At 63.6% G+C, this 18628-nt stretch overlaps 1 protein-coding gene across 2 annotated transcripts in view; it reads right to left on the minus strand.

Annotated features, from left to right (window-relative positions):
* Celsr1 (cadherin EGF LAG seven-pass G-type receptor 1) overlaps window positions 1-18628 on the minus strand; it is a 125094-nt gene that overhangs the window by 33355 nt on the left and 73111 nt on the right. For both annotated transcript variants that reach the window (XM_047550908.1, XM_047550907.1), the window contains exons 6-14: window positions 13524-13681; window positions 12466-12629; window positions 12175-12300; window positions 10343-10506; window positions 5333-5518; window positions 4420-4533; window positions 3805-3979; window positions 3382-3523; window positions 1271-1391 (exon numbers count right to left, since the gene is read on the minus strand). In XM_047550908.1, the coding sequence (XP_047406864.1) occupies window positions 1271-1391; window positions 3382-3523; window positions 3805-3979; window positions 4420-4533; window positions 5333-5518; window positions 10343-10506; window positions 12175-12300; window positions 12466-12629; window positions 13524-13681 (1350 nt within the window). The remainder of the gene's footprint in view (window positions 1-1270; window positions 1392-3381; window positions 3524-3804; window positions 3980-4419; window positions 4534-5332; window positions 5519-10342; window positions 10507-12174; window positions 12301-12465; window positions 12630-13523; window positions 13682-18628) is intronic.

Raw genomic sequence — 18628 nt, forward strand, 5'->3', positions numbered from 1 at the left:
ACACAGAAGGAGTGGGCAGGCCAGGGATGGTCAAGAGCATGCGTCTCAGGTTCACCCAGTCCTGGCTCATGTCCAGCTCTGCTGGCCACTCTGCCCTTGGCTGGCCACCTGTGTCCCCCTCTGGAAAGTGGGATGGGCTGTGACAGGTGGACTCTTGAACCACGTTCAGGCAGACACAGCTCTCCCGACAGGAATTCAAGGAGGCCAGGACTGCTGGTCACCTGGGCAGGGGAGGGTGACCTGTCTGCTCAACACTCGAGCGCATGCTATGGCTCGAGGAGGTTCTCCAAACGCTGCGCGTGCCACGTCCTTCCTCCCATGCCATCTGCAGGAGCTACAGGCCATCGGCTGTACCAGGAGGCCTGACCCGGACCCGAGACGGTCAACCTCCCCCTGGACCATCTCGCTGCTGGACCACGTGGAGCCCATGAACAAGGCTGATGGTCTGGGGAAGCCGCAGGGTGCCGTAGTGACAATATCCCTCCCTGGGTCGGCAGGGGTCTGCCTGGCACACACGTCCCTTGTCAGACCCGGCACTTGGGTTCCAAGTTACTGGCAGCTCGACAGCCAGCGCTGACCTGATGCTGCTGAGGTATGTGGCAGGTCCCTGAGGGCGGCTGGGGGTGTTGCTGACCCTGGACTGAACAGAGAGCCTCTCCAGAGGCCACGAGCCGGGACCTCTGAGCTGCTGTGGCCTGGGACCGGGCACAGGATGGGACGGACAGCGCTTTGAGATGTTCACTCTGCATTTTCCGTGTGTCTTGTGCAGCGCTGGAGGCGCGAGGCCCTGCACTGCCAGGGGCGTGCCTGCCGCTGAGCCACCCCGCACGCTGAGCCAACCCGCACGCTGAGCCACCCCGCACGCTGAGCCACCCCGCACGCTCAGAGCTTCTGCCACCTTCCAGCACCGGCTTGGTAGAGGACCAGCGGCCGGGGAGGCGAGCCACAGGCAGTGCCGCGGGTGGCCCGACCTTCACCGGAGTGGCTGGCTGCCTGCTGCCCACCCTGTGCTGGGCCGAGGAACTGGCCAGGGCTCTAGTTCCCACAGGGTCCCTGTGAGGAGCAGCCCCGGGGCAGTCCCAGGCCACGGGCCAGCAGCAGGCCTGCGCACACGCAGACGCACGTGTGAGAAGGTGGCAGGTAGGATGGCGCAGGCAGCGTGTGTGTAGACATGGGAGCGCGTGCAGGCCCGTGTGCACACACGCGGCACGTGCAGCCACCCCCGTGGCTCAGGCCGAGGAGGACGGGACCCGCCGTCCACGGGCCTCACCTTGCACTGGCACTGGCCGTTGGTCTTGTTGCAGTCGGGATCGAAACCCTGGCTCACAGCACAGTGGCAGGGGCCGCAGACAGGGTTCCCCCACCAGCCTTTGGGGCACGGGAGGTCGATCCTGTTAGGAAAGACAGCGGCAGATGGACAGTGTTCGGAGCAGTGCCTCCGGGGACCAGGGAGGCCTGGTGGGGATGGTTGTGTCCTTCCCCGTCGCCCCAAGTGGCTCGTTTCAGCTCTATGGGCTCAGCCCCACCCTGCCAGACCCTTGGAATCCTGCGCCCCAACCCAGGCTTCAGCGTCCGCCCATCCAGGAAGGTCCTATCTGCAAAACTCTCCGTTCAAATAGCTCCTTCCTCACTCTCCTCCACCTGAAAGACACGGCCACCTCAGCACGGCGGGCAGCTGTCTGCGCTCGCTCTGCCCTGCGTCTGCAGGCCTGCCGCACCGAGCTCAGGGACAGCAGACCCCCTGCCAGCTGGTCCTGCACAGCCCAGTCCCCTCAGGCACACTGAGCCCAGCTGCCCTGGCAGCCTTCTCCCAGGGGACCAGGGGTCTGCAGCATGATAACAGGTTCTGCGGCTCCTTCATCCCCCAGGCCACTGCCCACGGATGCCCTGGGCAGCACTGCTGGATGTGACGTGGCCCTTACGCCAGCAATGAGCAGCCACGTGCCGGGCATGGGGGATGTGGGGCTGGGCGGGACCAGTCCTGCCTCCCTTGGAGCAGAACTGGAGGTGAGCAACATCTCGGTGCCAAGGCCAGGCCTCTGGGTGGCTGCCACCTGTGCTCTGTCCCCCTACCTGGTCCTGAGGTGGACCACACCTGAACATCTCCCTCAGACCCGCCTGCCTGCAAAGCCCGCCCCAAGAGTGTCCTCAGGCTCCTTAGGATGCCCTGGGCCCGCAGGTACCACTGACCCAGCCAAGCTGCCAGGCTACCTGGCCCACCTGGCCACCAGGGCCAAGTGCTGACCATCGCCCACCAGAGGCAGAAAAACCATCCAGCCAAAGCCAAGGATGCCCATCTGGTGGGCTGCACCTGTCCTGGTGGAGACCCCAGAGCCCTCCTGGACTTCCGCCTGGCGACCCCTCTGCAGCCTGGCGTGTCTGCGATGCCAGGCCCCGGGCTGGCCGGCAGGTGCTCCCCTGCCCATTCCACCCACCCAGGCCGCATCCCCGGAGGCAGCCAGGATGCTCCAGGACCCAGGCCTGATCCTGCCTTCCCTGCAGGGGCTCCACAAAGTGAGTTCCCTTCCTGCCTGGCAGGAGGAACTTCCTCCCTTCCCCTCTGCTTCTGCCCCGGGCTCAGGATAACACATGCCCAGATCTGTCCAGCACAGACCTGCTGGGCTCCTCAGGCCAGCCTCATCCCAGCAGCCTTGCAGAATCCCCTCCCCTTCAGCCTCCCTGGCTCCCACCTTCCTCCACCCCAGGGAACTCCTGTAAGCTCCCCTGGATCAGGTCTCAGTGACGCCCAGAGCCTGGCGGGCAGTGCTTGTCTTCCGGTGAGATCACCAGCCCAAGGGCACAAGTTCCCTCTTGTTCCTGGCTGGGATTACGGCATGTGCTGGGCTCGGGTAGACCAGGAGCAGGGAGGCGTGCCCAGGCTTAGGCTGGGGCTGGCACCTGGGGGCCATTCGCACAGCGGGCCAGAGTCTTGGTTTGCAAAGAACCACATGGCTCCACCCATGAAGGTGATTTGCCTGTGCTGACCACTCATCTGTGCTCTGCCATTGACACACTGTGCACACGGCACTCTAGAAGCCCAGAGAGGGTGCTGCTTCCCCCTTAAGTACCCCAGGATTGCCACACACGTTGGAGACAACTTCTCACAGAGAAGCCTTCCACAGTCACATCTGTCTCCCTGCATCTCTCAGGACCGTTTCCCGTGCACGTGACAGGGCTGTGAACTGGGCCACCTACTTCCAGGGTGAGCACGGCAAAACGGGGTTCGTGCAGGATGCCCAACTTGACGCTCCCTTATTTCGTGTTAAATTTAGGGAAAGATGGATGTCCTTGTCATCCAGAAATATATATGTGCGTGTGTGTCAAAAAACCAGAGAAGGGGCTGGGGGGGGCAGGAAGGGCACGCGCCCGGGGCCTCCTTACTTGTTCTCGCAGTACTGCCCGTAGTGACCAGGCCCGCACTCGCACGCGTAGCCCCGCGGGGAGCTGGGGGCGCGCACGCAGGCGGCCAGGTGCTTGCAGGGGTTCAGGTGACAGGCGTCCACACACTTCCTTCCAAAGTACCCTGCAGGCAGGCGAGGGGCCAGCATCACCTCCAGGGACCTTCCTGAGCAGGGGCAGGGCACCCAGCCACACGGCACTGGACACGCTGGGGCGAGGGGCCTCGGGCACCCTCCGCACACGGGGAACAGCTGCCAGCTGAGCAGCACAAGTGGAGTCCCCGGGCTCGAGGTGACGGTGGGCCTGGAAACCCCACTTCCACCAACTGCTGCATGAGCCTCAGGCGTCGGGCCGCCCTCCACCCCCGGGGCAGGGCCACGCCTCCCGGCAGCGCGGGGCGCCCACCTCTGTCGCAGACGCAGGCGTAGCCATCCCAGGTGTCGCGGCAGCGGCTGTGCGGAGGGCAGGGGCTGGAGGCGCAGGGGTCCTCTACCTCACAGCCGTCCTTCACCCTGACCTTGAGAGCGTCCTTCATGTTCAGGGTGGCGATGTTGGTGGCGGTCTCCCCCATCCTCACCCCCTGCATTAACGAAGGGGCAGCTGGACTCGGCCCAAAGGCAAGGCGGCGGAGGGAGGCCGCCCCTCTCTCCCCGTCCCGAGGCTCTCAGGCTGGGGCCCAGAGGGGCCAGGAGCTCAGGTCCCAGGCCTGATCCCTCGGGCGGCAGCTAAGGAAGGTGAGGTCAGAACAGCGGCCAGCGGCAGCAGGAAGCCCGGGTCGGCAAGCCCAGCACGTCGGGGTGGACGAGATGACGGGGGCAGAGGTGAAGGGCTGAGGGGCAGCAGCAGGCCCAGCTGGGGCTGCCAGACCAGCACCCAGGGGGTCACGGGGCAGGGTGGGCCCGGGGGAGAGGAGTTCCCAGGCTGGACGCCTGCTGGGTGGATCCCTGGTTCCCTGAAACCCAACCAGCTGCTGCACTGGCGGCCCTGAGCGAGCGAGGAGGGGGGTCCCGCACTCCATACCTGCATACAGCCTCGGAAACCACGGCGCACAGAGACTTTGTCCTCAGACACACCCCCAACAACAATGCTCCTCATCTTCAAGCCAGGAAGCTGGTTCCCGATCTGCACCATGTTCTGTGCAGAGAGGAAGTGGGTGCTGGGGGCTCTGTCCTCCACCCTGCACTGAGTCTTGTGGGGTGCTGGGGGCCATGTCCTTCACCCTGCACTGAGTCCTGTGTGGGTGCTGGGGCTATGTCCTCCACCCTGCACCATGCTCTGTGTGGGGTGCTGGGGGCTATGTCCTTCACTCTGCACTGAGTCCTATGGGGTGCTGGGGCTATGTCCTCCACCCTGCACTGAGTCCAATGGGGTGCTGGGGGCTATGTCTTCCACCCTATACTGTGCCCTGTGCAGGGGGCTATGGAGGTTATGCCCATCATTCTGGGTACATCTTCCTGCCAGGCTACATTTTGACAAACCCCAGAGCTTGAGGACACCTGGCCTCTCCCTCCTGGGACAGCGTGGTGGATACGCGGTGTGCAGGGCGAGCGGCAGGCGGCGGGCAGGGCCGTGGGCACCCCTCCCACCCATAAGAGATGCTGCACTGAGCGAGCCCAGAGCAGAAGTGAGGCTGGTGAGCCAGGAACACGGCTGAGCCGTGGGAGGCAAGTGCTGGGGACACAGCAGCCATGCTACTTTCCACGGTGTGGAACAGGACGCGGAGGTCCACAGGCTGTGCCACACCTGGAGCAGGTGCCCGCCTGGGACACAGCACCTCCCGGTGTCCCCCCGCCCCCTCCAGGACCCGGCCCCACACTCACCCTGACCTCCACGTGATGTGGAACATGGGTACCGAGCTGGGGACCCAGAGAGCGCCTGCCCAGCCCCTCAGGGAGCCGAGGAGGGGCCCGTTCCCGAGGTCAGTGCCCCTCACCTGGTCCATCCCGTAGTCCAAGGTCATGACCACCAGGTACTTGATGTCCTTGCCCTCCTTGGCACTCCTCAGTTCTATCAGCAGGTGGTGCCACTCCCCATCGGTCACGCGGAACCTGGACAGCTGCATGGACGCCACGTCGGAGGGGCCCTGGGACACCTCAAGCTGGACGTAGTCGGTCAGGATCTGTAGGGCAGGGAGAGCCACGTCTAGCAGTGGGTGCGAGGGCGGCACCCGGAGCACGCTGCAGGGCTTGAGAGACGAGGCCAGGCAGCAGAGAGCGCTGACCGCAGGCAGACGTGACAGGCTGTAGTGGCCACTGAGAGCGGATCCACCACACTCACTGACGTGTACGACACAGACCAGCCACCGGCCTGGGGCAGCGCTTTGCAGCCACGTAGCCAGGGGCCCGGCTGGGCCTCACGTGCCTAGTAAAGGACGGGGTAACGGGACCAGGCCTCCAGAGAAGGCTAGGACAGAGGGACAGGCTTTGGAGGAGGTCTAAGGAATCGGAAGGAGCCGAGGCACAAAACTTCATGACCAGCGGAGCAAGGGCCAGCCAGGAGCACTCAGGGTCTCTCCCCCAGGTCCCGCGGCTGGGGCTGAAAGCTGAGCAGGGCTCCCTGGGGGCAGGGGACCCAGCTGCACTCACACCCCAGGGCAGACGGGTGGGCGTGTGCAGGCCCTGGGCTTCAGGCTGGGGCCAGAGCTGACATGGTGGGCGTGACACCCTGTCCTCATGTCCCGTTTGCTCCAGATTTTCAACAGGATGTCAAACACTCAATAAAAAATGACCAGATACACGAGGAGATAGGACTGAGCCTGAAACCAGGAGAGTGTGGAGCAGTGGAGACAGGGGCCCAGACAGCAGATCACCCACCCAGGCTGGGGACGGCTGTCACAAGAGGACGCGGGCGACTGCTGGCCCTTTATATCTGGCCAGGTTACTTTTCAGGAAAAGCCAAGCCGCCATGTTTACACACGTAAGGAAAACCAGAAAATTCACTGAAGACACTCATAAAGTTCATTTCCAGTTACAGGCAGACTAGATTTTTAAGACCAACCAACCATTGATGCACAGCTCTAAAGAGACACACCTGAAATGTGAGGATACAGAAGATGCTGAAAGTCAAAGCCAGGAAAAGAAATGTAAACATCAACCAAAGGAAAGCAGATGCAGCAGACTGGGCTGCCGTCAGTACCAGGGAGAAAAAGGACTGTCATGATAACAGAGTCCATCTTCCAGGAAGAGAAAACAGTTCTAAACTTGAATGCACCTGATAACATAAACTTAAAATCTATAAAATCGAGGGAAACAGAAAAATTACTAAGATAGAGAATATTTGAACCTGTTAGCCAAACTCACCTTGACATATGCACAACTCTGTGCCTTATGACCTCAGAGCGCATATTTGTTCCGAGTACACCGACCAGATGTGGCCCGTAAAACAAGCCCCAGCGTCTTTCAAAGGTCTGGTGTCACACTGCCTAAGCTCTCTGCTGGCAGTTATGCCAGAATCACCCCCAAAGTGAGGAGCTGGGAAACGCCGGGGGTTCACCAGCTCAGAACACCCCACAGGCCTGGGATGAGTCTGTGAGGGAAGCTAGAACTTTCTCTGGGTGCACAAGTCATAGGACTGATAACATATTGACTTCTGGTCTCCTCCGGGAGCCAGCTTCAGAAGACAATTTCCCACCCTTTTATATTCCGCTGGCTTTTGTTCCCTAGGAGCCTCCCTTTCCGTCCTCCCTCCCGTCCTTGCTAACAGAACTTGGAGGAGAGCAGACCTTCAGCGGTGCTGCCTGAGGAGTGAACGGAGGGCGGCGGCAGCTGCCCCCCACCCTGGGGCTGCCTCCAGTCCAGAGCTGCCTTCAACAATTGCCAGGTAATCCCGCGCCACAACGCAGGTGCAGCCGGGCGCCTGACAGCCATCGCCCAAACTGTGTGGCTCCGATGCCGACGCTGCGTATGTCCGGCCACAGCCACCGGCTGTGTGCACACAGCGCCACAGAGCCCGGGGCAGCCCACAGCCAGATGCCAGCCAGAGCCACCCAGGGCACTCCAGCAGTGCCCGCGCCTGGCCGGAGCCATCCTGGAGCGGCCTGCTGGGTGCCCCCGGGGCCTGTGGGACCCCGCGAGGCCATCCTTCCCGCCACCCACAGGTCCACAGGGAGGCTGGCGGCAGCCCTGGCAAGAGCCTTCATTCGGGCACGATCCACACCATGGCGTAACTAGCCGGTCACACGGGCTGCGGCTTTCTGCGCCTTCCGGCGAGCAGGTACTTTTTTCCTCGAGACTCCGGTGCCAAACAACAACTCGCAAGCTCCAATTCATCACCTGGGCTGTGAACAGCCCGTTTAATCTGTTCCAGCAGAGAAACCACCACGGAAGAAACGCCTTCCCTGGCAGAGCCGCGCGTCCCGGTCTTGGCCCAGGGAGGGCTGCTGCGCCCCCAGGAAGACGAGAAGGGGCGGCTAACGAGGGAACGGCTTCGAAGCCGCGGTGGTCCTGAGCACACGCCGCACCCAGGCCGGCGGGGGGCCGTGCTGGGAGATGCTCTGGGGTCGCGAGCTGGGCGCACGTGGGCAGGGAGAACAGCGCAGGCTGCTGTCTGGCCCTGGGCCTGGCCGCCTCCGCAGCCCGCAGACCACTGGTTGAGGGCTTCTGCCCTGCTGACCTCCGACAGGGAGCTGGGGGGGGACGCCGGGCACCCTCACTGGCCCCCAGCCCTCCCTGCAAGCCTGCCTCGCGGAAGTGGTCCCAGATGGGCAACCGCAGGGCAGTGGGAGGGGCCGGGTGGGAGGGAACCACGGGGCCCACACCAGGGTCTCTGGGCCCTGGTTTGCCCAGTGTGGATGGGAACGTGGCCCAGAGGCTTCCTAAGCCCCGTCTCACCTCTGACCAAACTCCCAACGGGGAACGAAGAACAAGGACCCCAGGGCCCAGGAGTTAAAGCTGTGAGGACACCCAGGGACAGTGGAGGGCACCAGCGCCAGTTCCAAAGGTACTGCCCAACCTCAGAGCCGCTACTCCTGGAGTCAGTCATCCTGGGACAGCAACGTCACATTCCTCCCCTCACCCCCAGCAGAGGCCGAGGTCACAGGGCAGCTCTACGGGGCCCTGGGCACGCCCACCAATGAGGTCCCCTGACCCTTAATGAGGCATCTCTGGTGCCTGGGAGGTGAGGGCAGCCCGGAGAGTGGGGTGCACGGAGTACAGCAGAGTGGGGCGCACGGAGTAACAGCAGAGTGGGGTGCAAGGGGTAACAGCAGAGTGGGGCGCACAGAGTAACAGCAGAGTGGGGTGCAAGGGGTAACAGCAGAGTGGGGTGCACGGAGTAACAGCAGAGTGGGGTGCACAGAGTACAGCAGAGTGGGGTGCACGGAGTATAGCAGAATGGGGTGCACGGAGTACAGCAGAGTGGGGTGCAAGGGGTAACAGCAGAGTGGGGTGCAAGGGGTAACAGCAGAGTGGGGCGCACAGAGTACAGCAGAGTGGGGCGCACAGAGTAACAGCAGAGTGGGGCGCACAGAGTACAGCAGAGTGGGGCGCACAGAGTAACAGCAGAGTGGGGCGCACAGAGTACAGCAGAGTGGGGTGCAAGGGGTAACAGCAGAGTGGGGCGCACAGAGTACAGCAGAGTGGGGTGCAAGGGGTAACAGCAGAGTGGGGCGCACAGAGTACAGCAGAGTGGGGTGCAAGGGGTAACAGCAGAGTGGGGCGCACGGAGTAACAGCAGAGTGGGGCGCACAGAGTACAGCAGAGTGGGGTGCAAGGGGTAACAGCAGAGTGGGGCGCACAGAGTACAGCAGAGTGGGGTGCAAGGGGTAACAGCAGAGTGGGGCACACAGAGTACAGCAGAGTGGGGCGCACAGGGTAACAGCAGAGTGGGGCGCACAGAGTACAGCAGAGTGGGCTGCAAGGGGTAACAGCAGAGTGGGGCGCACAGGGTAACAGCAGAGTGGGGCGCACAGAGTACAGCAGAGTGAGGTGCAAGGGGTAACAGCAGAGTGGGGCGCACGGAGTAACAGCAGAGTGGGGCGCACGGAGTAACAGCAGAGTGGGGCGCACAGAGTAACAGCAGAGTGGGGTGCACGGAGTAACAGCAGAGTGGGGCGCACGGAGTAACAGCAGAGTGGGGCGCACAGAGTACAGCAGAGTGGGGTGCAAGGGGTAACAGCAGAGTGGGGTGCACAGAGTACAGCAGAGTGGGGTGCAAGGGGTAACAGCAGAGTGGGGCGCACGGAGTAACAGCAGAGTGAGGTGCACGGAGTAACAGCAGAGTGGGGTGCACGGAGTAACAGCAGAGTGGGGCGCACGGAGTAACAGCAGAGTGGGGCGCACAGAGTACAGCAGAGTGGGGTGCAAGGGGTAACAGCAGAGTGGGGTGCACAGAGTACAGCAGAGTGGGGTGCAAGGGGTAACAGCACAGTGGGGCGCACGGAGTAACAGCACAGTGGGGTGCATGGAGTAACAGCAAAGCAAAAGGAGGCTGAGAACGCCATGGTTGGTCCCCAGGTCGCACAGCCCCATGCGGGTCGGCCGACCCGCCACAGCTTAACCCCAGAGCCTGCCGCTCCCACCTGCCGGCAATCCGCTCCCTGCAGCTTGAAATATCTGCTCAAGCCAGAAAAGAGGCCCAGGCCGTGGTGGGAGGAGCCCAGGGCTACTGTCTAGGGCGCCCTGGGTCCGAGAGCCGGAGCCCCACCTCCCGGCAGCACGGCTTCCCTTTCCTGGGAAAGGGCGGAAAGGGCTGGAAGGAAACCCTGTAGGAACCGCAGCTGCACGTGATCCCTGCACGTCTCCCACCCTGAATGGCACGGTTGTGCTGCCACTTGAGAAAGCCACTCACGTTTCCCATCCTCGGGTGGCAGAACCGCAGGGCCGGCGGGAGAGGATGGGCGAGTGGCAGGTGCCCCTCCAAGGTGCCCCTGGAAGCTCCTGCCCCCGGCCCCCTCTCTCTGGCCCCTCCGCCCTGCAGGTACCCAGGTGGCACAGGCCCCACTCACCTGGAGGTGAAGCCTGGAGGACACGCCAGCGGTGGCCTCCAACAGCACGCCGTCCTTGCGTGTCCGGAACATGAGCCCCAGGTACCAGGGGACAGAGACAGTGATGTCCAGGTCACTCCAGGACACGAGGCTGTCGCCACTGAAGCGCTGAGGATGGGGCATGACTGTGGGCACAGATGGGGACCTCAGATGCCTCCCCACACAGGCGGGACTCTCAGCACCTCTCAGCTGGGGGACAGCACAAGCCTGGGCCGTCCTGGGCCTGCGCCTTTTCACTTTGACACAAAGACCAGCCTCAGAGCAGCGCGTGTACCCAATCTGGCCCTGAATCCAGCAGCGGGTCCTCAGACACCCCCAGGGACACAAGCCTCTCCTGCAGGAGGCCAAGGCCTGGCCATCCTGGGCTGCGGGTGGGAGTATGCAGGCTGGACATGAGGCAAAGGCCCGAGGTGGTTTGGGACTCCTGGGACTGAGGGCCCCACACCTGTGGGGCGGGGTCCAGGGCGGGGGTAGGGTTCCATGGGGGCAGCCTGCCAGCGAGGACCGTGTGTAGCGCAGCGTGCGCATGAGCCCCCCACACCTGCAGCGTGGTCCCGGGCTCAAGGCTGCTGTTCCTCTGCTCCGAGGGACGGGCCCAGAGATGGAAGCGCTGCCGGCTCAAGCACAGCTTGAGCACTGGAGGAACCACGGGTGGTTCACGGTGGGGACAAACGGCCTCATTTTGGCAAACCCGCGACAAGACAGATAGGGCCACCGGCACTGTGGCCTGCAGCCACAGCCTGTCCTGGACCTCACACTAGCCCCACGGGACAGGGCACTTGTGGCTACAAGACCCTGAGGACGGGACGCAGCTCAGACACACCCTCCAGGGGCCTCGTGCCTGTTTCCTGCTCGCACAAACCAAACCACCCTGGCCAACAACGGGAGCTGGGTGGTTGGGTTGGCAGCGCCTGGCACCCAGGGCCACTGTCACCCTGTGACCTGAGCTTGCAGCACACACCAGTGCAGCCAGAGCTGAGCCTAACTGTCTGGAGTCCAGGCACACGCAGAGGCTGCCCTGGCTTCCGCCCATCACAGATCAGACCTATGGGGGAGGCAGCTGCACCTCACACGCCCCCGCCTCCCAGCAGGACGGCACAGAGTGGCACCTCCGACCCCTGCAGCTGAGCCGCGGGCTCCCCCGAGCACCGCCTGCCCTTGGCCCACGAGTCCTTGCGGAATCTGAGGAAGGCCCTGGATCCCACGAAGCATGTGTGATTGATGGGCCTGTGGGCACAGGGCCAGGTAAGCAGCACCTGGCCTCCAGCTAGTGGGGTGGGGGCTCCCTAGCCCAGCCCCGACGGGGGTGGGCAGGACAGGAGCAGGTGCCACCTTGCACTGTGGGTTTGGGAGTCATGGGCAGAGGTCGCATGGAGCTTCTCAGAACCTTCTCCTGCTGGGGGGTGCTGCAGACCTGAGTGGGGGGCAGTGGGGTCAATGCCAGCCCTTCTGGTTCACCTTCCTGAAGAGGGTCAAGGGTTTCTAACGTGAGGGTACCAACTTAATAAAGTGCTGCTGCAGACCAAGTTACCTGCTTAAAACCCACCAGCACCAGCAACTGGTATGATGAAAGGGTGGGGCGAGGGCACCATGCCCATGACAGGGTCCGGTCGGCCAGCAGCGGGCTGGAGGGGTGTCCTGGGGCAGGCCCCCACGTCCTCCTGCCCCCATGCAGCCCTGTGCGGAGCTGGGCCCAGACCCCAGGCTCCAACCTCACCCTGGGCCCCTTGGGGCTCATACCTCTGCAGCTCCCCGGGGCCGCCCTGGGGGGTATGGATGGCGCCAGGCCTCACCTTGCTCACAGTTCTTCCCCCCGTAGCGGAGCGGACACTTGCACAGGTACGTGCTCCACCTGTTGACACAGGTGCCCCCGTTCTGGCACCAGGTCCCGTCACAGAAGTTCCTCTGAGCAGCACAGCCTGGCAACAGAGCACACGGCCTGGCCTCAGCCGGGACGGAGCGGAGTGGAGCCCGAGGAGCCAGCTGGTCTCCCGCACCAAGCCATGCAGACAGAAAAGGCCAGAGAGCCAGGCCTGGCCAGGACCGCTGGCCATGGAGAGCTCTGTCCTTGTCCAACCACGTACCCGCCCTGGTGCCGTTGTTGGCGATGAACCCAGCCATGTCCACACTGCTGCCGTCGATGGACAGGTTCTGCATGCAGCCCACGAACTGCCGGTTGTGCACGGGGAAGGCCTCGGGCAGGTTAGGGACACCTCCCAGCAGCAGAGGGCCCGTCAGGTCCAGTGACCTGGGGGGGTAAAGCCGTCCTGTGATGTCAGAGAGCGAGAGGCAGCCACAGCCTCGGGCTCTGCTGCAAAGTCACTGTGGCCTCTGCCTCCAGAACTGCTTCCAGGGTGGACGGTGCAGGCAGGAGTCCAGAGGAGGTGACCAGAGGTGAGAACCTGCAGGCGGAGACTGCCCGGGGCCACCTGGCTCTTCCCGCCTCTCGGGGCCCGTTTCCTCTCGGTCACACCCAGGCAAGCTGGCTGCTTCAGGCTCTCCGTGACTACCCACTGGTCCATGCACAGGGCCGGGGGAGGTGGGCCGGTGAGGCGACTCTACGTCCCCCGCCCCAAGACCCTCCAGGAGACAGAAGCCCGGCCCCACCAGTGCAGCCGTGTGCCCTCGGGCCAGGACACTAACTTCCAGGACACAGCCGTTGGGGCTGGGGGAACTGGCCATTCTGGGCCTGCATCAATCAGATCCTTAGTCCACACCAGGTTCACCTAAATGCAACTCCAGAGGTCCCAGGGTCCACCTGCACATGGCCAGCAACAGGTCCAGAGGGGCCCCTGCTCACCTGTGGGGCTGGCGTTACCAAGCATGGGGATGGCCGTAGTGTCCCGGAGTTAAAGGGAGTCCTACGAAGCCTCCAGGATCTATAAGGCCACTTCCAGCTAATGGTGGCTCGGAGTCTAGGGACAAGTGCTGGCCAGGGTAAAGCCAGGGATCCAGTGGAGACAGGGCAGGGTGGGCCTCAGATACACTGAGGGGCCTTATTCTAGAAGGTTCTGATTTCTCAGAGGGAAGGTGCCCTAACCAGGGGGTCAAGGTGATGCCAGGCTGGACTGGGCCCAGGGTGACCGGTGTTTGCAGCAGCAGCAGCCGGGGCCGGGACACCCAGGGTGCCCCCAGGACTCACTTCTTGGAGCCGCTCTGAGTGCCCTGGGCAGCACAGCTGTAGTTCCCCACGTAGCTCCCGAAGTGCACAGCCACGGCCGCGTCACAGCTGTCCACGGTCACCACGGCCACCTTCTCTCCGGACGGCCCGTGGGGCAGGCCCAGGTGGCCGATGTTGGGCTGCAGGTAGAGAAGGCACAGACTGGGTCAGCGCTGCCACCTGGAACCTTCTGCAGGTCCCCAGCCTGGCACCACCGCGGAGGGAGGAGGGCCTGCAGGGCCCGTGGGCACCAGGGCCGGAGCCCCAGCCTGTTCTAGGCGAGTTCCCCAAACCTGGGACACAGGCGCAAAGAGCCCGCGTCCAGGCCCTGCACGGAGCCTCGGAACGTGAAGCCTGGGAAGCAGGGCTGTGGCAGTGGCTAAGAGCCGCAGCAGGGCCCCTGCGAGGTGGCTGGGGTCTGCGCAGAACAGACACACCGGAGGTCGCCAGGTGAGGCAGAGGCTGGAGGGTTTCTCTGTGTGCGAGATAAGGACTTGATACCAGAAAACCAGCCCTCTTTGTGTTACAGGGACTTTGAGGGTGAGGGCAACATGAGACACGTGAAAGTCCTGGGTAAATCCAGGAAGGCTTTGATGCCTCAGGGGAGGAAACACCAGGTCCGCTGAGCCACTGGGAGCGTCTGCCTGTGCATTCCGCGGGTCCCACCAGCCGGCAGAAGCTCTGCCCCCGCTGGCCAACCCGGGCTGCCTGGCTGTGCAGACACGAGGCCCTCGGGGAGGGAGAGCCCCCCGCGGGGCGAGCCCCATGTCGCCTCCGGAGCTTGTAATTTGCGTGTTTGGGGATGGGCGTGAGGCTTCTGTCGGCGGGACACAACCAGCATTTACCCTTGGGAGGCTCTGATGAGCCGAGGCTGCTGGTTACCAAACTGCAACTGCGGCAAACGGCTGCTTGTAATCAGCACCCGGGACCCGCGCCAGGGCGGGGAGCACCGCGGGGGAGGCCAAATAACCACGTCTGGATCGGCAGGCCGCTGACAGGGCGTCCCGCTGCCGACACCTGACTGCAGGTCTGTGGTCAGCACAGCACAGGGCGCAGGCGTAGGGAGCCACCTCCGAGAGCCACGGCCCGCCCCTGCTTGATGCCCCTCCAGGAAAGGGATGGGTGGAGCCTCTGGTCCAAGAACTGGGCATTGGGGGTCATAAGTGGGACAGCCCAAGGGTGGCGTGGGCTGAGGGCAGAGGGAACCTGCAGGGTCAGGGGCCTGGCCCGGCTCCGCGGGGCCGCAAGCTAGGTGTCCTGCTCAACCCCTCCTCATGCTGCCCCAGGACAGCAGCTGGGGACAGCAATCCAAATGTCCCACATTTGCATCTCTGTCCAGCACAGACTGACCACCCAGCGTGTGGTTGAACCAGCAAGCACGGAGGGCAAAGGTGGCAGGAAGCCACGGGACAGGTGACACAGGACCACACAGGGGCTGCCCAGGGCTGACCTGGCCACCGTCAGTCCCAGATACATGCCAGGGAGCTGGACACAGGATGCAAATGGGACCTGGCTCATGCTGGACACAGCACCACGCAACCGTGTGCCCATCAGCAGGAGTATGGGGCCAAGGCTGTGGCCCAGCCACACGGGGGGTGGTCACTCAGTCACAAGCAGGAACATGGCACCAGCACACAGTGGAATGTGGACAAACCAAGACAGTGCTGAGTGAAAGGGACAGTCACACAGGCCCAAGACCCCTCCACAAAACGCCCTGAGCAGACACATTCAGAGGCACAGGCAGACCGAGGCAGGCAGGAGCTAGGGGCGGGCGTGTCCTGCCAGCATTTGTCCTGGACCCTGAGGGAGCAGCCGCAGCACCACATGCCGAGAGCCACTTTGAAAACAGACCTTTGGTTATGGGCCACGTACATTTCACCTCAACGGGGAACATGGTTCCTGAAGGGGCCCTGCACCTGCAGGCTGCCTGGTCACTTTGCCTGGACGACCTTGGGAGGATGCAGCCCCATGTTTGCCTGTGACATGTGGTAAAGCACGTCAAGTGACCTCCCTGCCTGGGCTGCCCAGTGACAAGACGCAGCGTGAGACAAATGTCCCCTGTGAGGGCTGTGGCGTGTGGACGATGTGCCAGCAGCCTGATGGGGAAGGAGACGGAGATGTAGCGGGGTTCCAGGCTGGGCTCAGGCTGGACTCGGGCTGGACTTGGGCTGGACTCGGGCTGGACTGGGCTGGACTCGGGCTGGGCTCAGGGCTGGACTTGGGCTGGACTCGGGCTGGGCTCAGGGCTGGACTTGGGCTGGGCTCGGGCTGGGCTCAGGCTGGGCTTGGGTTGGGCTCAGGACTCCAAGGTGGTCTTGGGATGCCTGCCTTTGTCAAAGGGACACAGAAAGAAGCCAGGATGCAGCTCAGTCGCAGAGCACTTGTCTGGCGTGTGTGAGGCCTGGGCTCAGGCTCCAGGACACAATGGCAAAAAAACCCAGTTCTTAAAAACAAAAGCAAGCCACGGTGCGTGGCACTGGTGGGCCAGGGGAAAGGACACGCGCAGCACCGGCTGCTCCCCCACAGAAGCACTTCCAGCGGCTCCCCCAGCAGTTCAGCCAGAGGGCATGCTGGGTGGTGCGCTGGCCCAGAGCAGGAGGGGACGAAGACCAAGCCAGAGACCCGCTTTCCAGCTCTCAGGAAGCAGTCTCGAAGGTGACACACGCCTGCACGGAGAAGGAGCGAGCCTGTCTCTCTTGTTCCGAAGTAGAAGGGTGCCGGGCACAGGATCTGCCCTCCTGGGGCTCGGCTGTCAGGCGAGGCAGGTGCCTGGGCCTGGAGGACCAGCCCAGGCCCACACTGCCCGTCAGGGGACTCATCAGCCCTGGGCCTCGTGCCAGGGACAGACGATCCAGAAGCCAGACCAGGATGCTCAGGGGCTGAGCAAAGCAGGGGTCGCCCCAACGGAGGTGGGAAGCAGCTGAGGAGGAGCACGTGGAGTGAGGAGGGGCATGTGGAGCAGCCCCTGGGGCCAGGCCCTCGAGGTGCCACCTGCCCACACAGGCTGCCCTGAGCAGGACACTTCACGGGGCCAGTGGAAACCGGCCAGCGAGACTGACCGCCCCGCTGCTCCTTCCTCCACCCAAGAAGGCCTGAGGGCCACTGCGCGGGTCAAGCAGAGTCCTGAGAGGTCGAGCCTCAGATCTGCCCAGGGCGGGATTCCTGGCGCAGGCGGTCACTCCGCCTGGCCCCTGGTCATCTCTGCCAGCGTATTTTCTTCCCCGTGTGGCCCACCCCCCGCTGGTGCCCACTCAGACGCCCAGGCGGCCACAGGGGGTTTTTGTGTGCGCACAAAAGCTTGGGTCCTCGCCGGGCGCTCACATTTCTGCCGCCTTTTAACCTGCTGCAGACAATTCCACGTCGGGAGGCGGACGGGGTACGGTTTCAGTGCAGGGAGGGGGCACAGGGTGCCCGGGAAACCAGACACCAGCAGGGCGAGCCCCAGGACGTGAGTGGATTCACGCTCGGTGTCAGGGGCGATTAGCTGGCGCTCACGTCGCAGAACTCACAGAGGGCTGGACCTCGTGAGGGACGCCCGTGAAGAGTGGAGGCCTGGTGCTGGCACCGAATGGGCTGTCATGTACAGAGGTCAACCTGGGAAGCGGGCAAGACCCTGGGCCGGCCCTGGCACGAGAGGACAGGCTCCAGAGGCAGCTGGGCTGGTGGGAAACTGGTGGGCCTCCCAAGGAGAAAGCCCCTCCTCAGGCCTGCAGGGCCCCAACCTACTCCCAGGCCTCTGGCTGGCCTTCACTGGAACACAGACTCCCGAGCCCAGGAGGCCTGGCCAGGAGCCCCACACTCGGTCAGTGTCTCTCGCCAGGTAGGGTGGTCCACCCCAAACCACACACGACTGGGGTAGAGGAGGAGGCAGGAGAGGGAGGGCCGGACATGCAGGTGTACCCTGACCCTGATACCCCAGCCCTGCCACCACCTGCTCCTGGTTCTTCTACAGGCACTTCCTCAATACTCCCTGTCTCTCCTTGGTCTCCCCACCAGAACACAAGTCCCACAGCAGGGCTGTCACCTGCTCCCACCACAGAATCCCCAGGGTCTGGGACAGGGCTGGCAGAGCCAGGGGAGGATGAACAGGCACCAGCACTCAGGGAACGTCAGGGGGACGAAGAGCCATGGGCCTAGGCCAGTGTCTCAAGGGGGAGAGACAGCCAGAGCTTCCCGGCACTCAGCGCAGCGCTGGCTTCTCACCAGGATGGAAGGTGCTTCGCCCAGTACTGTGCTGGCCGAGGACCTGGAGGTGGGTGGACCAGACCCCAAGTCCACCTGGGCTGCCTCTGCCACCCTTGGGTGGACCTGCTTCTGCCTCCTCCGGTCAACCAGGCCACCAGCGCACACCTGGGGTCCTCAAAAACTAAGTCACGCGTGAGGCACAAAATGAAAGGCAGGTGCTGACGATGCAGCTCAGAGGCAGACACACAGAGCCGGAGCAGCATGAGGGCCGGGCTCCCTCAGCAGGCCCCACGCTCCGAGGGCCCGGGGCTCCACACAGCGACCTTTGCTCTGCACCAGACCCAACAGGCCCAGCACCAGGCCCGCCGAGCCTGACCCAAATTTCAAAAAGAAGCCCCAGGGTCCATGTGGGGGCTGGGCCCCTGGAGCACAGCAGGCTCTTGGCTCGGCTAGAGCCTCACTCCCCACAAACAAGGCCCAGTCGGGTCTTGGACTAGACACAGCACCATCTTGGGAGGTCAAGACAACACGGTCCCTCTCCTGGGGTTGTGTAGACAGAGTTGCTTGGTCCACACTGGGGACCCTTAGGTACCCCATAAAAGAAGACCCACCACATGTGGGAGACACGAACCTCAGTGTCGGTTCCTCCAGCAGAGGAACGAAGCAGAGGGGGCCCTCCTGGGCAGCAGCCCCCAGGGCCACCATCAGGGCACCGGCCAGGGCTGGACCCTGAGCTCAGTTGCACAGGCTGGCCGCCCAGTGTCTGGGAGGGGGGCGGAGCTTGGGGAGGAGGATGCACAGGTCAGTTCAGCTTCCCAAAAGCTACCACCCGGCTCAGAAGTGTGCACACACTCCGCACACTCACTGAACACGCGTGCTTTGTTACACTGGCTGCACATGCA

This window comes from Sciurus carolinensis, chromosome 4, assembly GCF_902686445.1.
Source record: "Sciurus carolinensis chromosome 4, mSciCar1.2, whole genome shotgun sequence".
Lineage (NCBI taxonomy): Eukaryota > Metazoa > Chordata > Mammalia > Rodentia > Sciuridae > Sciurus > Sciurus carolinensis.